This window comes from Ranitomeya variabilis, chromosome 6 (assembly GCF_051348905.1).
Source record: "Ranitomeya variabilis isolate aRanVar5 chromosome 6, aRanVar5.hap1, whole genome shotgun sequence".
Lineage (NCBI taxonomy): Eukaryota > Metazoa > Chordata > Amphibia > Anura > Dendrobatidae > Ranitomeya > Ranitomeya variabilis.
In genome coordinates, this window is record NC_135237.1 from 525,323,755 (window position 1) to 525,350,644 (window position 26,890).

The window sequence follows — 26,890 nt, forward strand, 5'->3', positions numbered from 1 at the left end:
AGATTGAGTAGTAGACAGGAAAACACACTGATTGCCCCCGCAATGGTCGAAATCGGCTATTTACATTTATAGTTAGGGACACATACTTCTTTGGGCTATCATTTTACATGTATTTTTTTTTCAGATATTTTCCAGCTATTTTGAATCAATGTGTGTTACTACATGGGCTTTTTCATTGCTGTTTTTTACATTGTGCTTACAACTCTACAAGTCATGTGATTCACAGATGGTTAAAAAAAAATAGTATACAGTATATGAGCAAATGCATTCATAGAATCCAGGTACAGCGGCCAGGTCTGTGCTCTGTGCCCATAAGACGGAAGCCCTGTGAAGCGTCACCTACCTACCAGCATCCCCAGCTCCTCCTATGATTAACCTGCCAGGTGCTGCGTAAATCTAAGGCCACGTTCACACGTCAGTATTTTACCTCAGTTTTTATAAGCCAAGACCAGAAGTGAGTGAAAAATGCAGAAGTGGTGACGGGTTTCTATTATGCTTTTCCTCTGATTATTCCACTCCTGGTTTTGGCTTACAAATACTGAGGTAAAATACTGACCAAATATTGAACGGGTGAATGTGGCCTTACAGATAGACATTAACTAGATAGACAGACAGACAGATAGATAGATAGATCGATAGATACATAGATAGATAGATAGATAGATAGATAGATAGATAGATAATAGATATGAGATAGATAGATAATAGATAGATAGATAGATAGATAGATAGATAGATAGATAGATAGATAGATAGATAGATAGATAGATAGATAGATAAAAGAAAAACTGTAGGGGTAGCACTAGCAAAACATTGAGAGTGCCAAGCCTCCCAGGTAAAGACCAATCCTCCAATTATATAGAATAAATGGAAGCAGTGCAACACTTGCAATCAAACACTTTTTCTTATATAGATAGATAGAGCACTGACTAGAGGGACCAATCCTGTGTATGGGCAAGATGGGCAAAGATTAGATGTCAAAGGGTCCGTCAGGTTGCCACAAGGGCCTTGGTGTTCTTGACTATAAGGGTAAGATCACACAGGGAGTTTTTGCTTCATTTTTTTATGCTAATTTTCAGCTGCTTTTAACAGTACCAGCAAAGCCTATGAGACTTCAGAAATCTCATGCACACACATTGGTTTTTTGTGCCATCGGGATTTTGTGCTTTGCTGCTTTTTTTTTGGACATAGAGCAGGTCACTTCTTTCAGCGTTTTTTGCAGCGTTTTTCACCCATTAGCTTGAATGGGTGTTGAAAAAATGCTGCAACAACGCAGCAAAAATGCAGGTACCATTATTTGCAGTGTTTTTACTGTAGAAAGTCAATGGACATTAGCATGGACAAAGAGACACAAAGAACGCACCAAAAACACACCTAATGCTGCGTTTTTGCTGCAGCTTCTTTCCTGCCAAGAAGATCTGGTTTTGCTGCAGAAAAAAAAGTAGCAAAAATGCCCTGTGTGAACTTACCCTAAGGCCGGCGTCACACTCAGCGTATGTAAATACGGCCCGTTTTTTACGGCCGTAATACGCAGAAAAGTCCCCAAAATAGTGATCCGTATGTCATCCGTAGTCAGGGTGTGGCAGCGTATTTTGCGCATGGCATCCTCCGTATGTAATCCGTATGGCATCCGTACTGCGACATTTTCTCGCAGGCTTGCAAAACCGACATCTAATGGATTTATGTGCTCAAATGTTCGTTAAAACATATATACAGTATATATATATATATATATATATATATATATATATATATATATATATACAGTGGGGCAAAAAAGTATTTAGTCATTCAGCAATAGTGCAAGTTCCACCACTTAAAAAGATGAGAGGCGTCTGTAATTTACATCATAGTTAGACCTCAACTATGGGAGACAAACTGAGAAATAAAAATCCAGAAAATCACATTGTCTGTTTTTTTTTTATCATTTTATTTGCATATTATGGTGGAAAATAAGTATTTGGTCAGAAACAAACAATCAAGATTTCTGGCTCTCACAGACCTGTAACTTCTTCTTTAAGAGTCTCCTCTTTCCTCCACTCATTACCTGTAGTAATGGCACCTGTTTAAACTTGTTATCAGTATAAAAAGACACCTGTGCACAACCTCAAACAGTCTGACTCCAAACTCCACTATGGTGAAGACCAAAGAGCTGTCAAAGGACACCAGAAACAAAATTGTAGCCCTGCACCAGGCTGGGAAGACTGAATCTGCAATAGCCAACCAGCTTGGAGTGAAGAAATCAACAGTGGGAGCAATAATTAGAAAATGGAAGACATACAAGACCACTGATAATCTCCCTCGATCTGGGGCTCCACGCAAAATCCCACCCCGTGGGGTCAGAATGATCACAAGAACGGTGAGCAAAAATCCCAGAACCACGCGGGGGGACCTAGTGAATGAACTGCAGAGAGCTGGGACCAATGTAACAAGGCCTACCATAAGTAACACACTACGCCACCATGGACTCAGATCCTGCAGTGCCAGACGTGTCCCACTGCTTAAGCCAGTACATGTCCGGGCCCGTCTGAAGTTTGCTAGAGAGCATTTGGATGATCCAGAGGAGTTTTGGGAGAATGTCCTATGGTCTGATGAAACCAAACTGGAACTGTTTGGTAGAAACACAACTTGTCGTGTTTGGAGGAAAAAGAATACTGAGTTGCATCCATCAAACACCATACCTACTGTAAAGCATGGTGGTGGAAACATCATGCTTTGGGGCTGTTTCTCTGCAAAGGGGCCAGGACGACTGATCCGGGTACATGAAAGAATGAATGGGGCCATGTATCGTGAGATTTTGAGTGCAAACCTCCTTCCATCAGCAAGGGCATTGAAGATGAAACGTGGCTGGGTCTTTCAACATGACAATGATCCAAAGCACACCGCCAGGGCAACGAAGGAGTGGCTTCGTAAGAAGCATTTCAAGGTCCTGGAGTGGCCTAGCCAGTCTCCAGATCTCAACCCTATAGAAAACCTTTGGAGGGAGTTGAAAGTCCGTGTTGCCAAGCGAAAAGCCAAAAACATCACTGCTCTAGAGGAGATCTGCATGGAGGAATGGGCCAACATACCAACAACAGTGTGTGGCAACCTTGTGAAGACTTACAGAAAACGTTTGACCTCTGTCATTGCCAACAAAGGATGTATTACAAAGTATTGAGATGAAATTTTGTTTCTGACCAAATACTTATTTTCCACCATAATATGCAAATAAAATGATAAAAAAACAGACAATGTGATTTTCTGGATTTTTTTTTCTCAGTTTGTCTCCCATAGTTGAGGTCTATCTATGATGTAAATTACAGACGCCTCTCATCTTTTTAAGTGGTGGAACTTGCACTATTGCTGACTGACTAAATACTTTTTTGCCCCACTGTATATATATATATATATATATATATATATATATATATATATATATATATATATGTCATTATGACACACATATATATACATATATTCTGTATTTATATTTAATTCAGCGCAAGATATGTGAAAAGCCGGTAATTCAATTGCCGGCTTTTCATTTCTCCTTCACAAACCCGACATGATATGAGACATGATTACATACAGTAAACCATCTCATATCCCCTTTTTTTTTGCATATTCCACACTACTAATGTTAGTAGTGTATACATAATTAGTCCATAAATATATAGCATAACACATTCAAAATTACTAAGTAACACAAGACCTCTCTAAGAAACTCATATAGATAGGCCACAAGAATGTATAGTTAAAAAATACAAACTTTATTTCAAACAAAAGAAAAAAGGTATCTCAATCATAAATATAAACACATGAATGTAATGTTAATGATGCCTCCAATCTAACATAGGTCCTGGTGAAAAAAATCCATACAGTATCTAAATCTCATACAGTATAAACATATCATTCGATATGCCACCTAGTGGCTATTAATATAGATGCATCAATATGATAACGGCAGCTATACAGACAGGTTAAAGTGCATGGTGCCTATGTTTTTTATATATATATAACCGTGGCTTATTTTTTGTTTTATTTTATAACGATACCACACATGATTAAAAAAATAAATCTATGGTGTACCCATACATATAATTAGCCACTGATATGCCTCAGATACTCCAAAGCCAAATACCGATATCAAACTTATTGGACTGATCTGCTCAGCCTCCCTGTAATAAAGTGCAAATGTGCTGACAGGAGGTACTATAGAGGAACCTGTGTCAGAGATCTAACAATAGTGTTATAGCATAGCAGACCAAAGTCCTCTACATGCGGTATAAAGGCTCCCTGTAATAAAGTGCAAATATGCTGACAGGAGGTATTATAGAGGAACCTGTATCAGAAATCTAACAATAGTGTTGTAGCATAGCAGACCAAAGTCCTCTGCATGCGGTATAAAGGCTGCGCACTAAAGAACTGAAACCTGTGGCATAGTTACCAGGATAGAAGACACCGGACCTGAGAACCCCGACGCGCGTTTCGATGTATATTCTTCTTCCGGGGGCATCTATATTAATAGCCACTAGGTGGCATATCGAATGATATGTTTATACTGTATGAGATTTAGATACTGTATGGATTTTTTTCACCAGGACCTATGTTAGATTGGAGGCATCATTAACATTACATTCATGTGTTTATATTTATGATTGAGATACCTTTTTTCTTTTGTTTGAAATAAAGTTTGTATTTTTTAACTATACATTCTTGTGGCCTATCTATATGAGTTTCTTAGAAAGGTCTTGTGTTACTTAATGTTAGTAGTGTGTATGTGCAAAATTTGGGCGCTGTAGCTGCTAAAATAAAGGGTTAAATGGCAGAAAAAATTGGCGTGGGCTCCCGCGCAATTTTCTCCGCCAGAGCGGTAAAGCCAGTGACTGAGGGCAGATATTAATAGCCTAGAGAGAGTCCATGGTTATTGGCCCCCTCTGGCTAAAAACATCTGCCCCCAGCCACCCCAGAAATGCACATCTGGAAGATGCGCCTATTCTGGCACTTGGCCACTCTCTTCCCACTCCCGTGTAGCGGTGGGATATGGGGTAATGAAGGGTTAATGTCACCTTGCTATTGTAAGGTGACATTAAGCCAGATTAATAATGGAGAGGCGTCAATTATGACACCTATCCATTATTAATCCAATTGTTCGAAATAGTTAATAAAACACACACACATAATTACAAAGTCCTTTAATGAAATAAACACACAGGTTGTTGTAATATTTTATTAGACTCTTAATCCACCTGAAGACCCTTGTCACCTGAAACAAAGTTTCAAAAAAACAAACAACAATATTCCATACCTTCCGTCGTTCTGTCCCACGTTGTAAATCCATCTGAAAGGGTTAACTAATTTTACAAGCAGAAGCCCGTTAATGCAGCCGCTTCTGCCTGTAAAAACCCGGGGAATGAATGGGAAGCAGGGTGACCTGTAGTTACCTTGAGTTGCGGTGAGGCGCCCTCTGCTGGATGTCCTCATATGAACTCGAGCGTGGGAACTTTTCCAAGGCTCCAGTTCATGAGGACATCCAGCAGAGGGCGCATCACCGCAACTCAAGGTAACTACAGGTAACCCTGCTTTCCTTTGAGTACCCGGGGTTTTACAGGCAGGAGCGAGTGCATTAGCGCAGCTCCTCGCTGTAAAATGATTTAACCCCTTCAGATGGATTTACATCGTGGGACATAACGACGGAAGGTATGGAATATTGTTGTTTGTTTTTTTAACTTTGTTTCAGGACGATGGTCTTCAGGTGGATTAAGAGTCTAATAAAATATTACAACACCCTGTGTCTTTATTTCATTAAAATACTTTGTAATAATGTGTGTGTGTGTTTTATTAACCATTTAGTACTATTGGATTAATAATGGATAGGTGACATAATTGACGCCATTATTAATCTGGCTTAATGTCACCTTACAATAGCAAGGTGACATTAACCCTTCATTACCCCATATCCCACCGCTACACGGGAGTGGGAAGAGAGTGGCCAAGTGCCAGAATAGGGGCATCTTCCAGATGTGCCTTTCCTGGGGTGGCTGGGGGCAGATGTTTATAGCCAGGGGGGGCCAATAACCATGGACCCTCTCTAGGCTATTAATATCTGCCCTCAGTCACTGGCTTTACGACTCTGGCAGAGAAAATTGCGCGGGAGCCCACACCAATTTTTTCCGTGATTTTATCCTTTATTTTACAAGCTACAGCGCCCAAATTTTGCACATACACACTAACATTAGTAGTGTGGAATATGCAAAAAAAAAGGGATATGAGATGGTTTACTGTATGTAAACCATGTCTCATATCCTGTCGGGTTTGGGAAGGAGAAATGAAAAGCCGGCAATTGAATTACCGGCTTTTCTATAGAACACCGCTGTGTATTTCTCGCAAGTCACACTGCTGGTCCGTGTGTAATCCCTATTTTTCTTGCCCCCATAGACTTTCATTGGCGATTTTTTGGCGCAATACGGTGACAAACGCAGCATGCTGCGATTTTGTACAGCCGTACAAGACCGTATATTACGGATCCGTAAAATACGGCTCATAGGAGCTGGGCCATAGAGAATCATTGGGCTGTGTGTTATGCGTATTTTACGGGTGTATTTTCTGCGCTCATACGTCCGTAAAATTCGCCAGTGTGACGCCGGCCTTAGGCTGTAAATGACACCATTTTTTCTGACCAAAAACACAGGAACCCCGAACAATGTAGAAAAACAGAAAATTAAAAAAAAAACTGTGTTGATGTGACGCGAGTCATTTGTGGTTCTTTTTCATTTTTTTTTTTTCTTTACTACAGGCGAAGATTGCTTATGGCTTCTACACAAATTATTACACCTCGTTTTCATATCAAAAGTCTAAGACTTTTTACCTCCAGAAGGATAAGCCGTAAGTCAGATTCTAGGATTATATTGTGATCAGGAGGGAACAGTTTCAAGAATTAAAAAATATACTGTATATATTAAAGAAGCTGACAGTAGTGTAACAGGAGCAGTGTAACACAGGGATGTCTGATGGCAGGGTGGCTTTACGTTACTGAGAAAATGATCTATGAATTTTTAGGTGATTTTTGTTAATTATTCATTTGAAGTTGACCTGACTTTTCTGATTATCAAGCATCTATTCATACATTCCTCTGTTATTGTTTTTGGAAATGTGTGAATGAATGACCCATCATTTCGACAAAAAGAACAGTACCACCCAGTTGTCAAATTCATTTATATGGGATAAGATGCTCCAGAATTGATATTTATGGAGAATATGTCAGGAGAGCCGACATGAGGGATTGTAACTGACATCCAAACAGACTCTACAGTGTAGAATAAACTATGGGACTTATTACGGGTCAGTTTACTGGACCTGTAGGAGAAGAATGACTTTTTGTTTTTTTTCCCAGGTGTTACTTTGAAGCATATATCCAAAATTATGGGGGAGCGGCATTACTGGACGTTGGCGTGTACAGTCAGAAGAGTCAATATACCGATCAACAGACACCGGATGCAGTAAACGAAATGCAGCTCATATATTCGCAGAGTGCTACCATTCTGGAAACACAGGTACAGAGCATTCAATGTGTACACAGGCTTTCTCCTCTTGTGTTTGGCACCACAGACTGTTCTCCTGAGCTTCTGTTGGTTGCACTAAAATGGCATTATTTTTCTTTCCCCAAGGTTATAACGGTGCAAAACTGGAACACAACCCAACAAGCAATAAATGAGGTTCAGACAATAAATATTACCAAATATTGTATATCTCCGTGTCCCACCATGTACTACAAACTCATCAGTGGCAGTGAGGAGACAGGTAGCGTTATATAAGAGGATGGCTAGATGATGGAGGACATTTTTTTCTAATATCTATCTCTTCATGTAAGAAAATCCTTTCCATGTACTGTATACACCATCTATTGATATTTCTACTTATCTAAAAATCTTTATTCCATCACGTGCGCACAGGCATAGGTATCTTTTCCACTTCTTGGACCAGACTATTTAATACGATGTAGTAGGAAAAAGCTCTCAGTAAAAGTCAAATGATATCAACAAGCTTGTGATCCGTAGGGGATAGAAATATTTGGTGCCACATCTAAGATGGCGTGGGTATGTCCGAAAAGCGGTAGTGCGCATGCGCAAATCGGGAATATGCCACACAAGCTTGTTGGTTGGCCAGCAGTCTATGATGATGTGATGATGCACTGAGACATGCGCAGTTAAAGGGAACCTGTCAGCTCAATTTGGCGGGATATGTAAATGCCTTTTTTCCGGTCCGATGGGCGGTGTTGCGTCTTAATTTCTCCACCCCATCCGTCCCTGTTGTCCACAATATGTTCAAGAAATAGAGTTCTTGTCCTCCATAGTTCGCGTGTGTGCAATGCAATCTTCGCTCGCGCACGCGCAGTATGCTTTGCCCAACTGCGGGCAAAGCCAAAAAGCGTTACTGCGCATGCGCCGGCGCGCTATGTCCCGGAAGTATTTCGCTGTGTTCTGGGACATAGTGTGCTGCTTCTTTTTTTTTCCTATCTACGGTATCTATCTATCTATCTATCTATCTATCTATCTATCTATCTATCTATCTATTCTTCCTTCTGTAAATGGACAGATCATAAGAGCTGTGTTATTATCTCACAATGCGAATTCAGACATGAAAATGAAGCCTTTTCCTTTTCTCTACGCATAGATCCATTATCCGCCGATGCGACTGCTCTCCAAATTCAAGCTGCATTAAACAAGTTATGGTCTATACAGCCAGATACGGTCAGTGTTCAAGAGCAATCATCCGATGAAGAAAATGTCTACACTGTGACATTCAATTCACAAAGAGGTGACTAAAAACAGTAAAAAAAATCAAACATATAAATAAAAATCCTCTACTCCACTTTATCTTGAGCCAATAACCTGACAGATCTGTGCTGCCAGAAACTATACTATACTATGCCATATGGATCTGAACTAATGCATGAAGAGCAATCATACAGATCATCCAGTTTTTGTAGGACACATAGAAAATTGTAACCCATGAACAACTGTTTCCTACTGTAACACAGGGCTGTTAAAGATGTTGTCCTTTTTTTCACCATTATGGCCAATGATTGCCTGCAGCAGTCGTATGTCCATGAGCCCGGAGGAGAATGAACAAATTAGTCACCAATGCGGCCAATGGTTTGCTGCATTGGACTCATGGCTGGAAGAGGAAGCTTGGAGTCTGACGTAGAACCCAGACAACGCTAGGCGAGGAGCAATATGCATTACCAATATAGATTATTTTTTTGTTCTACACCAGGCTGGGAATTAAACAGATTGGGAGGGGTAGTGCATTCCCGAGAACTAGTGTAGAAAGAGAGAAGCCTTGGAGACAGGCGTGAGACGAACGTCTTAGTGCATCATTCGTCTTAGATGTTAGTCTTAGATTTTTAGCAGAAAAGAGAGCACGGGTGGGGAGGTAGCTACAGTTGAGTGAAGAGATGTACAGCGGTTGAGGACAGAAGAAAGTATGGGCAGGGTGATGAATTGAGATTGGAGATTAGAAGTAGGACTGTGGAGAGGATGGGTGGGGTGGTAGACAGATGAAGGTGGAGATGTAGGTGGTGCAGCACAGTGGAGAGGACAGGTAGGGTGGTGGGTAGAAATGAGGAGTAGATGTAGGGCAGTGCAGCACTATGGAGAGGACAAGTGGGGTGGTGGATAGAGATGAAAAGGAGATGTAGGGCAGTGCAGCACTGTGGAGAGAACAAGTGGGGTGGTGGATAGAGATGAAAAGGAGATGTAGGGCAGTGCAGCACTGTGGAGAGGACAAGTGGGGTGGTGGATAGAGATGAAAAGGAGATGTAGGGCAGTGCAGCACTGTGGAGAGGACAAGTGGGGTGATGGATAGAGATGAAAAGGAGATGTAGGGCAGTGCAGCACTGTGGAGAGGACAAGTGGGGTGGTGGATAGAAATGAGGAGGAGATGTAGGGCAGTGCAGCACTGTGGAGAGGACAAGTGGGGTGGTGGATAGAAATGAGGAGGAGATGTAGGGCAGTGCAGCACTGTGGAGAGGAAGGGTAGGGTGGTAGACAGAGATGATGGAGGAGACGTAGGGCGGTGCAGCACTGAGGAGAAGATGGATATGATGGTGGATAGAGATGAGGAAGGAAATGTAGGGTGTTGCATGGAGAAGATGGCTAAGGAGATAGAAATAGATCATGAAGGATATGTAGAGTGGTTTAGCATTGTGAAGAAGACAAGTAGGATGGTAGACAGGTGGGGTGAATTAGGAGATATAGGCTGGTACAGCACTAAGAAGAGCATTGGTATGGTGGCAGGCACAGATGGGGAAGGAGTTGCAGGGCAGTTCAGTACTGTGGAGAACTTTGTGGGTGAGTGTGATAAAGGTCCATTGGACTTATCCAGTCTTCCTAAATGTCCAGCATTACCAGACACAAGCCATGCATATATCTTGGCTGACAGGCCAATCTAAATCTATCACTTGCACGGTACAGCAGTGATCCGTCACATATTGTAAATGATCTGCGGTGGCCGGGAAATAAATTCATTTTGTGCTATTCTGATTAGGCTTTAATCAGCGATACTGGGGCAGAATTAGGGCTGATTCTGCTTAGCAGTCTGAGGACTGGAGAAATGGTGCAGGAGTTTTGTAAACCTTAGTTAATTTGTGCTGTCATGCTTAATGCAGTGTAGATTACCAGTGTATAATAATATGATTTGTGATCATTTTAGGCGATTTCCCACTTCTTTCCTATTTAATTCTGGGTGAAAGTAACATTACAGTGGATATTGAAGAGAAAACGAAAGGTGTTCCCGACATGAAGACCTTCACTTTAGTGTGGGATAATGTTTACTCCACGCCGCTGCCGGCCAATGCGTCTTCTCTAGAGGTCAGTCATGAAACAGGTGAATCGGCAGTGATAGGACACAGCTCATGGGCTACACCACCGGGATATTCACTTGTATGTCTGCGTGTGCTACAGTGCTCAGAGTACTTGGCAATTGTGGTTATAGCTTGACTGGAGATTCATGAGCATGCACAGACCCCCGAATACTGAATCAGAAAAATATAGTCTACATGTCCTTTAAGATAAAATGTATATAAATAACAAGTTCTTGCTTCTCTCATCTCCAAAAACAAATAAAACTGCTTTTGCCACATATACCAATCCAGGAACAACCCAAATTCTCATTCTCTGTAACTGACCTTTTACTTTTTTTTCATTGGGTTGTTCCCCTTCCTCTGCATTCTGCCAGCATTATAGGTGCAGGGATTTTCTTACCCTCTTTTCCCAGTATGCATTGCTCCCGTCAACGGCCAATGATTCTAAGAGGGGTACGTTGAAGCTTCGATTGCACCAATTCAAAATTGATATGTCCTATATTACAGTAAAAAGAAAGATTAAGCATCTTTGACATTGAAAAAAAGTGAATTTTTGGGTGAATGCCAATATTATGAGGCTATGATGTACATAAAAGACATGTTTTGCTTTCTAATCAACTGATAAAATGTATTTATTCTAGGTGCAAAATGCAGTATTGGAAATTGTAAGCGCCCAGTGTCCAGATGCCATAGCTAAACAGAAGGAAAGTTCATCGGTCAAGTATTTCAGGAACTATGAAACAGATTTCAACCCGGTATGAAAAGATGAAATTTGATGTATTTTTCTTTTAATTTACAAATATAATACATACAAGTGTAATAGAGAAGGATTTCATATCCTGCTTCTTGGGGCTGCAATGTTTGGGCGAGACCTACCATAAACTTTAAATCCCTAAGTGGTCAGCTTGTTAACCATGTTGTAAAATGAGATCTTATGGGAGCAGAGAGTCAAAAGCCAGACACAGCCAGACTCCCCATAGATGTGGCAGTGATGGTTTATTTTGGGTTAAGCTCTAATTCCCATTTTTTAACAAAGTCTGGAATATCGTCTATTTGGGTTAAATTTTTGTTGATTTTGGCTATTATTTTTCCAATATCTTTTGTGTTTGTGAAAAGTTTAAGGATTGGTGAGATTGGTAGTGAAGTGGAAATGTCTGGGAGATTAAGTTTGGTTACCTCTTGCAGTATTTGGACTTCGGCAGCGTCTAAGAGAAGACTTTTAGTGAGAAAATGTATTTTCTTCTTGTTTTTACATCTATTTTTGTTAATGAAGGAATCTATTGGCATGTATCTGTGGGAGCTTGAGGACCTACATTTTTTTTGAGAGTCCTGTTTCTGTTGGGGATCAGAATCAGATGCAAGATAGGAGTGGTTGGGCATATGTTTGGAATGAGGTTCTTGTTTTTATTGGTTTTGTGCCATAGTCTGAGGGTTGTGTTAGTATATGGGTGTTTGATATTATTATATTTGAATCTGTTGAAAGGGGTAGGCCATAGGTAATGTGAGAAACCTCCTTTAAGATTATGTAGTTCCAGTGGAATCCAAAGTTTTGTAGCGGAGGGAGAGCGTAAATCAATTACTCTGGCTATAGGATTCAATATTCTCTATCTTTCAAAATCAGGTAGTCCTAGTCCCCCTTTGTTTCTAGGTTTTATCAGTGTTTGGTGATTGACTCTATGATTTTTATCTGCCCAGATAAATTTTGAGATCAGGCGTTTTAATTTTTGAAAAAATTGTTGGGGAATGCTTTCTCTCAAACCATTTTCTAGTGCTTTTTGAAGTGTGTTTTGGGTCATTGTCCTGCTGGAAGACCCATGACCTCTGAGGGAGACCCAGCTTTCTCACACTGGGCCCTACATTATGCTACAAAATTTGTTGGTAGTCTTCAGACTTCATAATGCCATGCACACGGTCAAGCAGTCCAGTGCCAGAGGCAGCAAAGCAACCCCAAAACATCAGGGAACCTCTGCCATGTTTGACTGTAGGGACCGTGGTCTTTTCTTTGAATGCCTCTTTTTTTCTCCTGTAAACTCTATGTTGATGCCTTTGCCCAAAAAGCTCTACTTTTGTCTCATCTGGCCAGAGAACATTCTTCCAAAACGTTTTAGGCTTTTTCAGGTAAGTTTTGGCAAACTCCATCCTGGTTTTTTTATGTCTCGGGGTAAGAAGTGGGGTCTTCCTGGGTCTCCTACCATACAGTCCTTTTCATTCAGACACCGACGGATAGTACGGGTTGACACTGTTGTACCCTCGGACTGCAGGGCAGCTTGAACTTGTTTGGATGTTAGTCGAGGTTCTTTATCCAACATCCGCACAATCTTGCGTTGAAATCTCTTGTCAATTTTTCTTTTCCGTCCACATCTAGGGAGGTTAGCCACAGTGCCATGGGCTTTAAACTTCTTGATGACACTGCGCACGGTAGACACAGGAACATTCAGGTCTTTGGAGATGGACTTGTAGCCTTGAGATTGCTCATGCTTCCTCACAATTTGGTTTCTCAAGTCCTCAGACAGTTCTTTGGTCTTCTTTCTTTTCTCCATGCTTAATGTGGTACACACAAGGACACAGGACAGAGGTTGAGTCAACTTTAATCCATGTCAACTGGCTGCAAGTGTGATTTAGTTATTGCCATCACCTGTTAGGTGCCACAGGTAAGTTACAGGTGCTGTTAGTTACACAAATTAGAGAAGCATCACATGATTTTTCGAACAGCGCCAATACTTTTGTCCACCCCCTTTTTTATGTTTGGTGTGGAATTATATCCAATTTGGCTTTAGAACAATTCTTTTTGTGTTTTTTTCATTTAAGACAAATTAAATGAAGATAATAATAACAAAGAATTTGTGTTTGAAATCATTTTCAGGAAGAAACTGAGTATTATCTGACAGAATTGCAGGGGTGTGAATACTTTTGGCCATGACTGTATATGTAACAGGTTTGATTTAGTGAAATTTATTTTAAAGTTAGAAATTGAGTTGAAAGATTGAAGCTCTGTAAGTAGAGTTTGGATAGAATTGTTTGGGTTTACCAAAAAAAAAGTATATCATCTGCATAAACTGCACTTTTATGTTCTACTAGATGTTTCCAGCCAGCTAACGCTCGGCACGCTCATTGCTATCTAATTAATGCTGCTGGTGATTAAACTAAAGTAAATAATGACAACATTCAATATCGCTTACGCAGGTGGTAAATTAACTTAAAATGAAGTTAATAACAATAGTGTGGTGATGTGGTGGTGGGGATTATGTGTGGTAATGTGGTGGGGGGGCGGGATTATGGGTGGTAATGTGGTGGGGGGCGGGATTGTGTGTGGTAATGTGGGGGGGTGGGATTGTGTGTGGTAATGTGGTGGGGGGCGGGATTATATGTGGTGATGTGGTGCGGGGGCGGGATTATGTGTGGTAATGTGGTGGGGGGCGGGATTGTCTGTGGTAATGTGGTGGGGGCCGGATTATGTGTGGTAATGTGGTGGGGGGGCGGGATTATGTGTAGTAATGTGGTGGGGGGGCGGGATTATGTGTGGTAATGTGGTGGGGGGCGGGATTGTTTGATGATGTGGTGGGGGGCGGGATTATGTGTGGTGATGTAGTGGGGGGGGCGGGATTATGTGTAGTGATGTGGTGGGGGTGGGATTATGTGTGGTAATGTGGTGGGGGGGTGGGATTATGTGGTAATGTGGTGGGGGGCGGGATTATGTGGTAATGGGGTGGGAAGGCGGGATTATGTGGTAATGTGGTGGGGGGCAGGATTATGTGTGGTAATGTGATGGGGGGCGGGATTATGTGTGGTGATGTGGTGGGGGCGGGATTATGTGTGGTGATTGGGTGGGGGCGCAGGATTGTGTGTGGTGATGGAGTGAGGGGGCGGGATTGTGTGGTGATGTGGTGGGGGGCAGGATTATGTGTGGTGATGTGGTGGGGGGCGGGATTATGTGTGGTAATGTGGTGGGGGCGGGATTATGTGTGGTAATGTGGTGGGGGGTGGGATTATGTGTGGTAATGTGGTAGGGGGGCGGGATTATGTGTGGTAATGTGGGGGGGCGGGATTATGTGTGATAATGTGGTGGGGGGCGGGATTGTCTGTGGTAATGTGGTGGGGGGCGGGATTATGTGTTGTAATGTGGTGGGGGCGGGATTATCTGTGGTAATGTGGGGGGTGGGATTATGTGTGGTGATGTGGTGGGGGGCGGGATTATGTGTTGTAATGTGGTGGGGCGGGATTATCTGTGGTAATGTGGGGGGCGGGATTATGTGTGGTGATGTGGTGGGGGGGCGGGATTATGTGTGGTGATGTAGTGGGGGGGCAGGATTATGTGTGGTAATGGTGTGGGGGGCGGGATTATGAGTGGTGATGCGGTGGGGGGCAGGATTGTGTGATGATGTGGTGGGGGGCGGGATTATGTGTGGTAATGTGGTGGGGGCAGGATTATGTGGTAATGGGGTGGGGGGGCGTGATTATGTGTGGTAATGTGGTGAGGGGGCCGGATTATGTGGTAATGGGGTGGGGGGCAGGATTATGTGTGGTGATGTGGTGGGGGGGCGGGATTATGTGTGGTGATGGGGTGGGGGGCGGGATTGTGTGATGATGTGTTGAGGGGCGGGATTATGTGTGGTAATGTGGTGGGGGGCAGGATTATGTGTGGTGATGTGGTGGGGCGGGATTGTGTGTGGTGATGGGGTGGGGGGGGCGGGATTGTGTGGTAATGTGTTGCAGGATGGGATTATGTGTGGTGGGGGGTGGGATTATGTGTGGTGATGTGGTGGTGGCAGTTAACTGGTTCATGCAGCTTTACATGAACACCCGAGCCTTACACTATGGCTGGTCCCAATAACTAAAGCAATTGTTACCATCCACCTCTCGTGTCTCCCCTTTTCTTCATAGATTGTAAGCTTGCGAGCAGGGCCCTCATTCCTCCTGGTATCTGTTTTGAACTGTGATTTCTGTTATGCTGTAATGTCTGTTGTCTGTATAAGTCCCCTCTATAAGTTGTAAAGCGCTGCGGAATATGTTGGCGCTATATAAATAAAATTATTATTATTATTTTATTATTGGTGGCGGGATTGTGTGTGGTGGGGGGGTGGGATTTGTGGGGGGCGGTGTTGTGTGTGGTGATGTGGTGCGGATTGTGTGTGGTAATGTGGTGGGGGCGGGAATATGTGTGGTGATGTGGTGGGGCGGGGCTACTGTGCAGGGGGCGGGATTAGTGAGTAATCACGATGCCTCTTATATATATAGATTGGGCCGGTTTTCAATCCTGCAATCTTAGGAGACTGTCTAATTTTTTGTAGAAATGCCACAACTGAAAGGATAAATAAAAGGGGTGATAGGGGGCAACCTTGTCTTGTACCGTTTTTTATATCAAAGCTATTGGATAACGTATTGTTTATTTTAATTTTACTGAGGGAACTGTGTGTAAGGCCAGAATTTTGTCTATAAAAATTGGAGGGAGGCCAAACTTTATAAGTGTGTGTTCCATGAAATGCCAATCAATGCGATCAAATGATTTTTCCGCATCTGCAGAGAATCGACATTTGGATGTTATTTTGTTTTGCGTTGATTGCTCTCATAACGTTATCTTTGGCTTCTCTTCCTTCAAGGTTTATCAGTTCTGGGAGTAGTTTTTGTATCCGATTAGTTAATATTTTTGCGTATAGTTTTATGTCATTATTTATAAGGGATATGTGTCTGTAACTGTTCCATGAAGTAGGGTCTTTCCCCTCTTTTGGTATGAGGCTAATATGGGCTTGTAAAAATTCTTTCTTAAACTTGTTAAATTTGTTGATTTGGTTAAAATAATCTGTCAGATGTTTGTTTAGTTCGGGTTTAAAGTATTTGTAATATTCGATTGAAAAGCCGTCTGGGCCTGGGCTTTTCCTCCCAGGACACTGGTTGATCGCCTCTTCTACTTCTTCTTTAGTTATGGGGCTATTTAAGAAATGAATTTGAGGTTCCGTATCTTTGGGAAGGGTTAAATCTTTTAAAAAGTTCTGGATTTTTGTGATCTTATCTTCAGTGGGTATATGTTTAGTATTTAAATTATATAGGTTTGAATAGAAGTCTGAAAAGGTCTTAGCAATGTCTTCCGTTTTGTGGAGCCTCTGATCTTTTTCATTTTTTATTTTAAGTATATGAGTAGAGTTAATTTGTTTTTTTAATAGACTTTGCTAAGTTTTTGCTGCATTTATTTGCTGACATATAGTTTTTAAAACGAGAATATGAAAGAATTTTCTCAAATATCTAGTTTATCAGAGCTTTTAGTTCAATTTTTAAATTGTAGAGCCTTTTCTCTAGCGAGGGTTATTGTGTTAATTTATGTGTTTCTTTTCATAATTTTAGTAGTATCTCCTTTTCTTTTTTGGTTCTGGAGCCTAATTCGATAAGGAGTCCCCCAAGTACCGCTTTGTGGGTCTCCCACATGTTTGAATTACACTTGTCATGTGGGCAATTTTCTGTGAAGAAGTTCTTGATGTCTGCGGCTATTGTTAAGTTTCCAATTTAGGGGTCCTTTTTTACGTGATTCAATAATTCTTTCAAGAAATAGGGGAGCATGGTCCGAGAAGAGGATTACGTTTTGCTGATGGTATTTAGTAGGTGATGAGGGAGGAACAAGTAGCCAATTCTTGAAAAATTGCTCCTTTTTTACCCGCCCATAAACAGCAAAATGTTAAAAAAAATAAATGTGGCATTACTGCATATATTATTGTGAAACTCATAAAATACAAAAAAAAATCACAAATATAATTCAAAGAATGCTGAAACAGGAAAAAAACAAAGTGCAAAAATTGTCATTTTTTAACACAATTTCAGTCCCAAAAATGTAATAAAAAGTAGTCAAAATGTCATCTGTACCATAAAATGTTATGACTGTAAACATTAGCTCTATTCACAAAAATAAGCCCTCGCACAGGTCCACTGCCAGAAAAATGTAATTGTACCAATCTGGAGACAATATACTAATTGGTCGTTTTTACTTCACAATGAATGATGTAAAAACAAAACAGCATTGTGGGGTTTTTCACTCTCTTGGAATTTTTTTCCCCATTTTTCAGTAATTTATATGGTAAAATGTGGAAAAAAAAATGGTGTCATCCTGCTAGGATTTAGGACCATGGACAATGTCTGCAGCATCGGCAGCTGAGGAGAGATTATGTGCTATTCCATGATTTAAGGGGTTACCCGGGACTTTTATTCTTCTATATAGGGCTTAGCACTTATTGGAAGGTAAATATCTGTCTTTGCTGCTCTGTGATGATACCTCCCAGCGTAGAACGGTCACTGACCAGTCCTGGCGGGATCTGTCTGCTTCCTGTGCCGTCACGTCAACAGAGCAGTTCTTTCTCGTCTTCTCTACTTTTGCGACCACTTACTACCTGTCAGATTTGCTGTAATTATACCAATTCATTGTGTATCTATGCTTTTCTGGTATATATATATATATATATATATATATATATATATATATATACAGTGGGGCAAAAAAGTATTTAGTCAGTCAGCAATAGTGCAAGTTCCACCACTTAAAAAGATGAGAGGCGTCTGTAATTTACATCATAGGTAGACCTCAACTATGGGAGACAAACTGAGAAAAAAAAATCCAGAAAATCACATTGTCTGTTTTTTTATCATTTTATTTGCATATTATGGTGGAAAATAAGTATTTGGTCAGAAACAAAATTTCATCTCAATACTTTGTAATATATCCTTTGTTGGCAATGACAGAGGTCAAACGTTTTCTGTAAGTCTTCACAAGGTTGCCACACACTGTTGTTGGTATGTTGGCCCATTCCTCCATGCAGATCTCCTCTAGAGCAGTGATGTTTTTGGCTTTTCGCTTGGCAACACGGACTTTCAACTCCCTCCAAAGGTTTTCTATAGGGTTGAGATCTTGAGACTGGCTAGGCCACTCCAGGACCTTGAAATGCTTCTTACGAAGCCACTCCTTCGTTGCCCTGGCGGTGTGCTTTGGATCATTGTCATGTTGAAAGACCCAGCCACGTTTCATCTTCAATGCCCTTGCTGATGGAAGGAGGTTTGCACTCAAAATCTCACGATACATGGCCCCATTCATTCTTTCATGTACCCGATCAGTCGTCCTGGCCCCTTTACAGAGAAACAGCCCCAAAGCATGATGTTTCCACCACCATGCTTTACAGTAGGTATGGTGTTTGATGGATGCAACTCAGTATTCTTTTTCCTCCAAACACGACAAGTTGTGTTTCTACCAAACAGTTCCAGTTTGGTTTCATCAGACCATAGGACATTCTCCCAAAACTCCTCTGGATCATCCAAATGCTCTCTAGCAAACTTCAGACGGGCCCGGACATGTACTGGCTTAAGCAGTGGGACATGTCTGGCACTGCAGGATCTGAGTCCATGGTGGCGTAGTGTGTTACTTATGGTAGGCCTTGTTGCATTGGTCCCAGCTCTCTGCAGTTCATTCTCTAGGTCCCCCCGCGTGGTTCTGGGATTTTTGCTCACCGTTCTTGTGATCATTCTGACCCCACGGGGTGGGATTTTATGTGGAGCCCCAGATCGAGGGAGATTATCAGTGGTCTTGAATGTCTTCCATTTTCTAATTATTGCTCCCACTGTTGATTTCTTCACTCCAAGCTGGTTGGCTATTGCAGATTCAGTCTTCCCAGCCTGGTGCAGGGATACAATTTTCTTTCTGGTGTCCTTTGACAGCTCTTTGGTCTTCACCATAGTGGAGTTTGGAGTCAGACTGTTTGAGGGTGTGCACAGGTGTCTTTTTATACTGATAACAAGTTTAAACAGGTGCCATTACTACAGGTAATGAGTGGAGGAAAGAGGAGACTCTTAAAGAAGAAGTTACAGGTCTGTGAGAGCCAGAAATCTTGATTGTTTGATTCTGACCAAATACTTATTTTCCACCATAATATGCAAATAAAATGATAAAAAAACAGACAATGTGATTTTCTGGATTTTTTTTTCTCAGTTTGTCTCCCATAGTTGAGGTCTACCTATGATGTAAATTACAGACGCCTCTCATCTTTTTAAGTGGTGGAACTTGCACTATTGCTGACTGACTAAATACTTTTTTGCCCCACTGTATATAAAACATATTTAAGGGGCTCATTCGAATTGAATTTCTCCCCTTTTATGGGTTGTTCTCTTAAAATTTTCGAATAATGAATATATACAGTACAATGACACCGACAGAGTTCAAATGGATTCTGTTCGTGATTTTTCCCAAAAGAACTGTCTTCTCTGACAACCACAAGACTGTAGTTTATACCCAACAAAAGACACAAAACACAATGGGAATGGTCTTTATTTAAGAGCTCCATGTTGGTTTTCTTTAAAACCCCCTAAAGTTTTGTTTGTTCTAATTTAAGGAAAAAGAAAAATGAAGAAGCTATTGTTCACTCAGAATGTCTTTTCCTATTATTTACAATGAGCAGACCTATGTGTCTCCATGGCAACAGACTACAAATCAGCACTGTGTAGTCTGATCCTGCAGTCACACTCCTTTACATCTGTAGTACATGTTACCAAAAATACGGTTAAAGAGAGGGAAGAATGACTGCATGAAATGGAGGCAGTTAGGTCTGCGCATTAACTATATACACAAAACCATGAGACATTTTTAACAAACACATATTTGCAAAGTTTTCATTGTAGATGCATTGTGACAATAAAAAATGACATCATAACCTTTAATACCTTAGGAAAAGATAACGACAAATTCTAAAATCTGTTCTACTACACCCTTGCGTACCATGCTAACTTTTTACTTTTTATTTTACCTGTGTTGTTCTTTTTTTTTTTCAGGTAACTTACTGCAGCCTGATCTATTTCTACATTTTTCCTAATAACTATTCAATCTCTCTACAGAATTACTACAGGGGCACTTTAACAATTGAGAACGAACCATTTTGTGGACGCTATTCCTTGAAGAACCCACAGAACCTGTATGATTACACCGAACTGAAGCCGGTGACTCAGTCGCCATACGGGTCTATCTTACTAGGTTCCTATAGTAAGGTAAGAGCGGATGTTCCTGATTTATTTACCATTTATTTTGGTTGGTGAAGCATTAATATATATTATTAAAGGGGTGTATCCATTCTGTACATTTAAGGCATAGCCACAACACAAATGTATATTATTATTATTTATTTCTAAAGCACCATTGAATCCATGGTGCTGTATATAGGAAGAGGGGTTACATACAAAATATGAATATAGATTACTATGAGCAAACTAACAGCGACAGATTGGTACAGAGGGTCCTGCCCTTGTGGGCTTACAGTCTACAGGATAATGGGGAAGGAGAAAGCAGGCTGGGGGGTTGCGACAGCTCCAGTAGTTGTGGTTCCCTCCAATGGGTCCCACCATTATCTCAAGAACAGTGTCCCAATCGCAAACTTCTTTCAGTCGATAAGTGGTCAGAATTCCCATTTAAATAAACGGTAAGTCCGACCATGTCTCTGCCAACAGTGGCGAACATCAACACCTTGATCTCGAAATGGATGAGGGTCCCATTGGTGGCATCGACATCTACTATAGATTTATGGCATATCCTATGAACATGATGTAAATGAACTGCAGATTTTTTTATATTTGTTGCAGGCCGTTCTATTTTTGCATATGTGATTGTGTTTCTATGTTCTTTTCAGCTATGCTTTGCCTATAGTGGATATCTTACAAACGCAATTAACATAAATTTTCAATATGAAGATAGCAGCAGTCTAGGAATCGTCAGAACCGTAACCGATAATTTCAGCTATGACTTTGTTCAGGGGAACAGGTACGATTCTCACTTTTTTTTCATTATTTTTTAAGCTAAGATTAAATAAAAAACATTGTGTATTTTAATTAATTTGCCACTTGTTATTAATAAAGGCATTTTTTATAATCTTATTATAGCCTGTATGGTCTTTGGTGTTTCATGCCCTCTGTTGCTTTGATTGTTCTCTCATCTTTAGTGGTATCCACTATCTCTCACAGTACACCATAACTCTTTCATATCTATAAAAAAAAAATTGTGATAAACATATATTTTATTTTGAGTATTTTTTTGGGTGTATCTGTGGTTTTAACATAACAATAGAGAATACTATGTAATAAGGGATTACATTATATATTGCAAGAGGGGGCACTTTGTAATAAAGTACAGCGCCGTACATAACTAAATAGGATACTGTGTATTAAGGGATGGCACTATACAAGCAATAGAGGATACTATGTAATAAGAATGGTGCAATACACAACAAAAGAGGACACTATGCAATAAGGGACAGCGCTATATACAGTATAATAAGAGAGGATGCCATGTAATAATGTGCAGCGCAAAACACAAGAGAGCAAACTATTAAGTATGACATGTTACAAAAAGAGATGACACTATGTATAAAAGAACTGTGCTATACATAACAAGAGGAAATGCTATGTAGTAAGAGAAAACGCTATACATAACCAAAACGGATGCTGTGTATTAAGGGACGGCTCTACACAAGGAAGAGAGGATACTATGTAAAAAGGGACAGTGCTACAGTATAAAACAAGAGAAGACACTATGTAATATGGAACAGTGCTACAGTATAAAACAAGAGAAGACACTATATAATAAGGAACAGTGCTACAGTATAAAACAAGAGAAGACACTATGTAATAAGGAACAGTGCTACAGTATAAAACAAGAGAAGACACTATGTAATAAGGAACAGTGCTACAGTATAAAACAAGAGAAGACACTATGTAATAAGGAACAGTGCTACAGTATAAAACAAGAGAAGACACTACTGTATGTAATAAGGGACAGCGCTACAGTATATACTGTAATAGGAGAAGATGCTATGTAATAAGAGACAGCGCTATAGTACATAACAATAGAAGATGCTATATAATAAGGGACAGTGCTACAGTATATAACAAGAGATGACACTATGTAATAAGGAACAGTGCTACAGTATAAAACAAGAGAAGACACTATGTAATAAGGAACAGTGCTAAAGTATAAAACAAGAGAAGACACTATGTAATAAGGGACAGCGCTACAGTATATACTGTAATAAGAGAAGATGCTATGTAATAAGAGACAGCACTATAGTACATAACAATAGAAGATGCTATATAATAAGGGACAGTGCTACAGTATATAACAAGAGAAGACGCTATGTAATAAGAGAAAGCGCTACAGTATATATCAAGAGAAGAAACGCTCATTTGTCAGGTGACAAAATCTGTTGGTCAGCACAAAAGATCATCATTCTCAGTAGTAGATCATCCTGGGTAAACAGATGACAGTCCTATTACAGATGGCTCAGTTCTCATCGTTTACCAAGATTTGTCTATGTAAACTCGACCGTAAATCGGTAATGTTTACCAATCAGTGGTCGTTTAGTGCTGCCGGTTGGTCCATGTAATTGGACCTTTACGTAGTATATTGCCCAGCCACGTAGTATATTGCCAAGCCACGTAGTATATTGCCCAGTGACGTATATTGCCCAGCCACGTACTATATAGCCCAGTGACGTAGTATATTGCCCAGTGACGTAGTATATTGCCCAGCCACGTAGTATATTGCCCAGCCACGTAGTATATTGCCCAGTGACGTAGTATATTGCCCAGGCTCATAGTATATTGCCCAGTCACATAGTATATTGCCCAGTGACGTATATTGCCCAGCCACGTAGTATATTGCCCAGTGACATATATTGCCCAGCCACGTAGTATATTGCCCAGTGATGTAGTATATTGCCCAGCCACGTAGTATATTGCCCAGTTACGTAGTATATTGCCCAGTGACGTAGTATACAGCACAGAGCCATGTAGTATATTGCACAGCGACATAGTATACAGCATAGAGCCACGTAGTATATTGCCCAGCTACGTAGTCACGTATGTCACAGGTTAAAAAAATAAAAAATAAACATATACTCACCTTCCGAAGGCGCGTTGTAGTTCTGTCGCCTGTGTGGGGTGCAGGCGGCAGCTTCCGATCCCAGGGTGTGATGATGTCGCGGTCACGTGATCATGACGTCACGGCAGGTCCTTCTCGCGCAGGCGCGCATGACCTGTGATGATGTCGCGGTCACATGACCGTGACGTCATGGCAGGTCCTTCTCACATACCATGCTTGCCACCGGAACCTGCCGCTTGCATGGAGCGGTCACCGGAGCGTCGAGAGGAGTGGGAAAGGCGGCGGAAGGTGAGTATATAATGATTTTTAATTTTTTTTAAATTATTTTTAACATTAGATGTTTTTACTATTGACGCTGCATAGGCAGCGTCAATAGTAAAAACTTGGTCACACAGGGTTAATAGCGGCGGTAACGGAGTGAGTTACCCGCGGCATAACGCGGTCCGTTACCACTGGCATTAACCCTGTGTAATCTGTACTGCGGGGAGTATGGAGCGGGCGCCGGGCACTGACTGCAGGGGAGTAGGGAGGGACTAATTGGACTGTGGCCGTCGCTGATTGGTCGCGGCAGCCATGACAGGCAGCTGGCGAGACCAATCAGTGACTTGGATTCCATGACAGACAGAGGCCGCGACCAATGAATGTCCGTGACAGACAGAAAGACAGACAGACAGAAGGACAGACAGAAAGATGGAAGTACCCCTTAGACAAGTATATATATATATATATATATATATATATATATATATATATATATATATATATTGTGAGGAGTTGACTCACTCAGCCTGCTTGTAGAGGTAAACACATGTCAAAGCAAAACAAAGATAAAGTTCAAAAGAGTGATTTTTCCTGCAGGATTCACCTGCAATAACACCCAAAGCCCTCAGCTCCTCCAGGAGCCACATCTGGAGACTTTACTCTCCAAACACACACCAGAGAGAAAAAAAAATAGTGGCTGAATATTTAACTCCCCAGCCACACCCTTGAGGTGGAGATATGTTTAGTAGGTGTCCCGCCCATCTCTTACCTACTCACCAAAAAAACATGGTCCCTTCATGGCTGATTAACCTCTTCAGCACATAGCATGCTGGAGAGAAACTTAAGGGTTTTTAGATCATGGAAGACTGCAATCTTCGTGACACATATCTCCCCTAACATACAGTGCCAGTGACCCTGTCACAATATATATATAGCTGGTTATTCCACAAAATATTGATTTCTGAACTCTTCCTGAGTTAAAACATTAGTATTGCTGTTTCTAAATGATTATGAACTTGTTTTCTTTGCATTATATGAGGTCTGAAAGCACCGGTGTTTTTTTAAAAATTTTGACCATTTCTCCTTTTCAGAAAAAAAATACAAAATTTATTGCTTGGAAATTCGGAGACATGTTGTCATAAGTTTATAGAATAAATGAACAATTTACATTTTACTCAAAAATATACCTAGAAAGAGAAAATTCAGACAAACTGAAAATTTTGCAGTGGTCTCTTAATTTTTGCCAGAGCTGTATACTGTATGTGCACCTTCCTTTAATATGTACACCCAATTAACTATAATTTGCCATTTTTCCACTGCCCAATAAAAATATAAAATAGTCACTGTAATTGTTCCCCCAATTCATTACCAGTCACTCTTCTGTGTTCTCAATCTCCAACCATTGTGCACCTTCCGCTCCCCCTATTAATTATAATTATATGCCCCCCAATTCATTATATTTTCATGCCCTCTCTCCAACCCCTCACCCACAATTCATTATAATTTGATATCCTCTCTCTAACTGTCCTCCCACCCCCAATTCATTATAATTTCATGTCCCCACTCCCACCCCGAATTCATTATAATTTCATGTCCTCTCTTCTACCCCCCACTCATTATAATTTCCTATCCTCTCTCCAACTCCCAACCCCAATTAATTATACTTTCATGTCCCCACTCCCACCCCCAATTCATTATAATTTCATATCCTCTTTTCCATTTCCCACCCCCCATTTCATTATAATTTCATATCCTCTCTTCTACCCCCACTCATTATAATTTCATATCCTCTCTCTAACTGTCCACCCCAATTAATTATACTTTCATCTCCTCTCTCCCATTCCCCACCCCCAATTCATTATAATTTCATGTCCTCTCTTCTACCCCCCACTCATTATAATTTCATATCCTCTCTCCAACTCCCAACCCCAATTAATTATACTTTCATGTCCCCACTCCCACCCCCAATTCATTATAATTTCATGTCCTCTTTTCCATTTCCCACCCCCCAATTCATTATAATTTCATATCCCCTCCCCCACAACCCATTTCCAATTAATTAAATTTAAATTAAAAATGATAAAAGAAAATCACTTGCCTCTCCAATCAGCCATGACTTCACTTCTCTCCTCTTCTGGTCAGCGGGTACGTGCTCTGGCTCATTCATAGTGCTGGGAAGGAAGCTGATATGGCTTCTTATAGCTATGCTGCAATTTCCTAGTGCAGGAAGGAAAGCTTCCTCCCCAATGATGTATGCCACAGATCGTGGTGAGAAAAATACCATAATGAGGACAATTTTGCCAAGGCCGGTGGTCAAGGCTGCCACCATTATAATCAGATTCTGTATAAGATAATATAGCTGATAATTGAGTTTCTTAATGTAAGGTTTGACGTGTCTCCAAGGTGCAAATATAATTTTATTTTTGCTGTTGACTTGTCTTGTGAACGTCATCCTAGAAATGTGACGATCTTCCTCATCTCTTATTTTACAGCTGGACATACACCTGTATAGATTTGTGGCAACTTGTTAAAAACAAGTACACGGGCCGAAATTTCAACGTGCTCTATATCAACTTACAGTCATCTCAAGATTATTATATAGACGTCCTCTACATTGGGCAGACAGTAACCACAACTGATGCAAATGGTAAGTCACATTATTAGCTGCCTCAGAGGACAAGTAAAAAGGATTGTTATCAGCGTTTGTCCCATCACTGCATGTGTAAAGGGAATCTATCACCAAGTTTTTTACCACCTAACCTAAGAGAAACATAATGTAGAGACGGTGGCCGTGATTCTAATGATGTGTCACTTACTGGGCTGCTTGCTGTGGTTTTCATAAAATAACAGTTTTTTTTCAGCATGAGATTACCACTAGAGGACTAGTAAACCTGCTACCA

The 26,890-nt window shown here is 40.9% G+C and overlaps 1 protein-coding gene across 1 annotated transcript in view; it reads left to right on the forward strand.

Moving 5' to 3' along the window:
* The window catches only part of PKHD1L1 (PKHD1 like 1), a 210,714-nt gene that overhangs the window by 44,069 nt on the left and 139,755 nt on the right, over window positions 1-26,890 (forward strand). Inside the window, exons 15-23 of the mRNA XM_077271084.1 lie at window positions 6,776-6,864; window positions 7,373-7,532; window positions 7,647-7,779; window positions 8,653-8,796; window positions 10,693-10,850; window positions 11,485-11,598; window positions 20,699-20,848; window positions 21,484-21,614; window positions 26,483-26,637. Of these exons, the coding sequence (XP_077127199.1) occupies window positions 6,776-6,864; window positions 7,373-7,532; window positions 7,647-7,779; window positions 8,653-8,796; window positions 10,693-10,850; window positions 11,485-11,598; window positions 20,699-20,848; window positions 21,484-21,614; window positions 26,483-26,637 (1,234 nt within the window). The remainder of the gene's footprint in view (window positions 1-6,775; window positions 6,865-7,372; window positions 7,533-7,646; window positions 7,780-8,652; window positions 8,797-10,692; window positions 10,851-11,484; window positions 11,599-20,698; window positions 20,849-21,483; window positions 21,615-26,482; window positions 26,638-26,890) is intronic.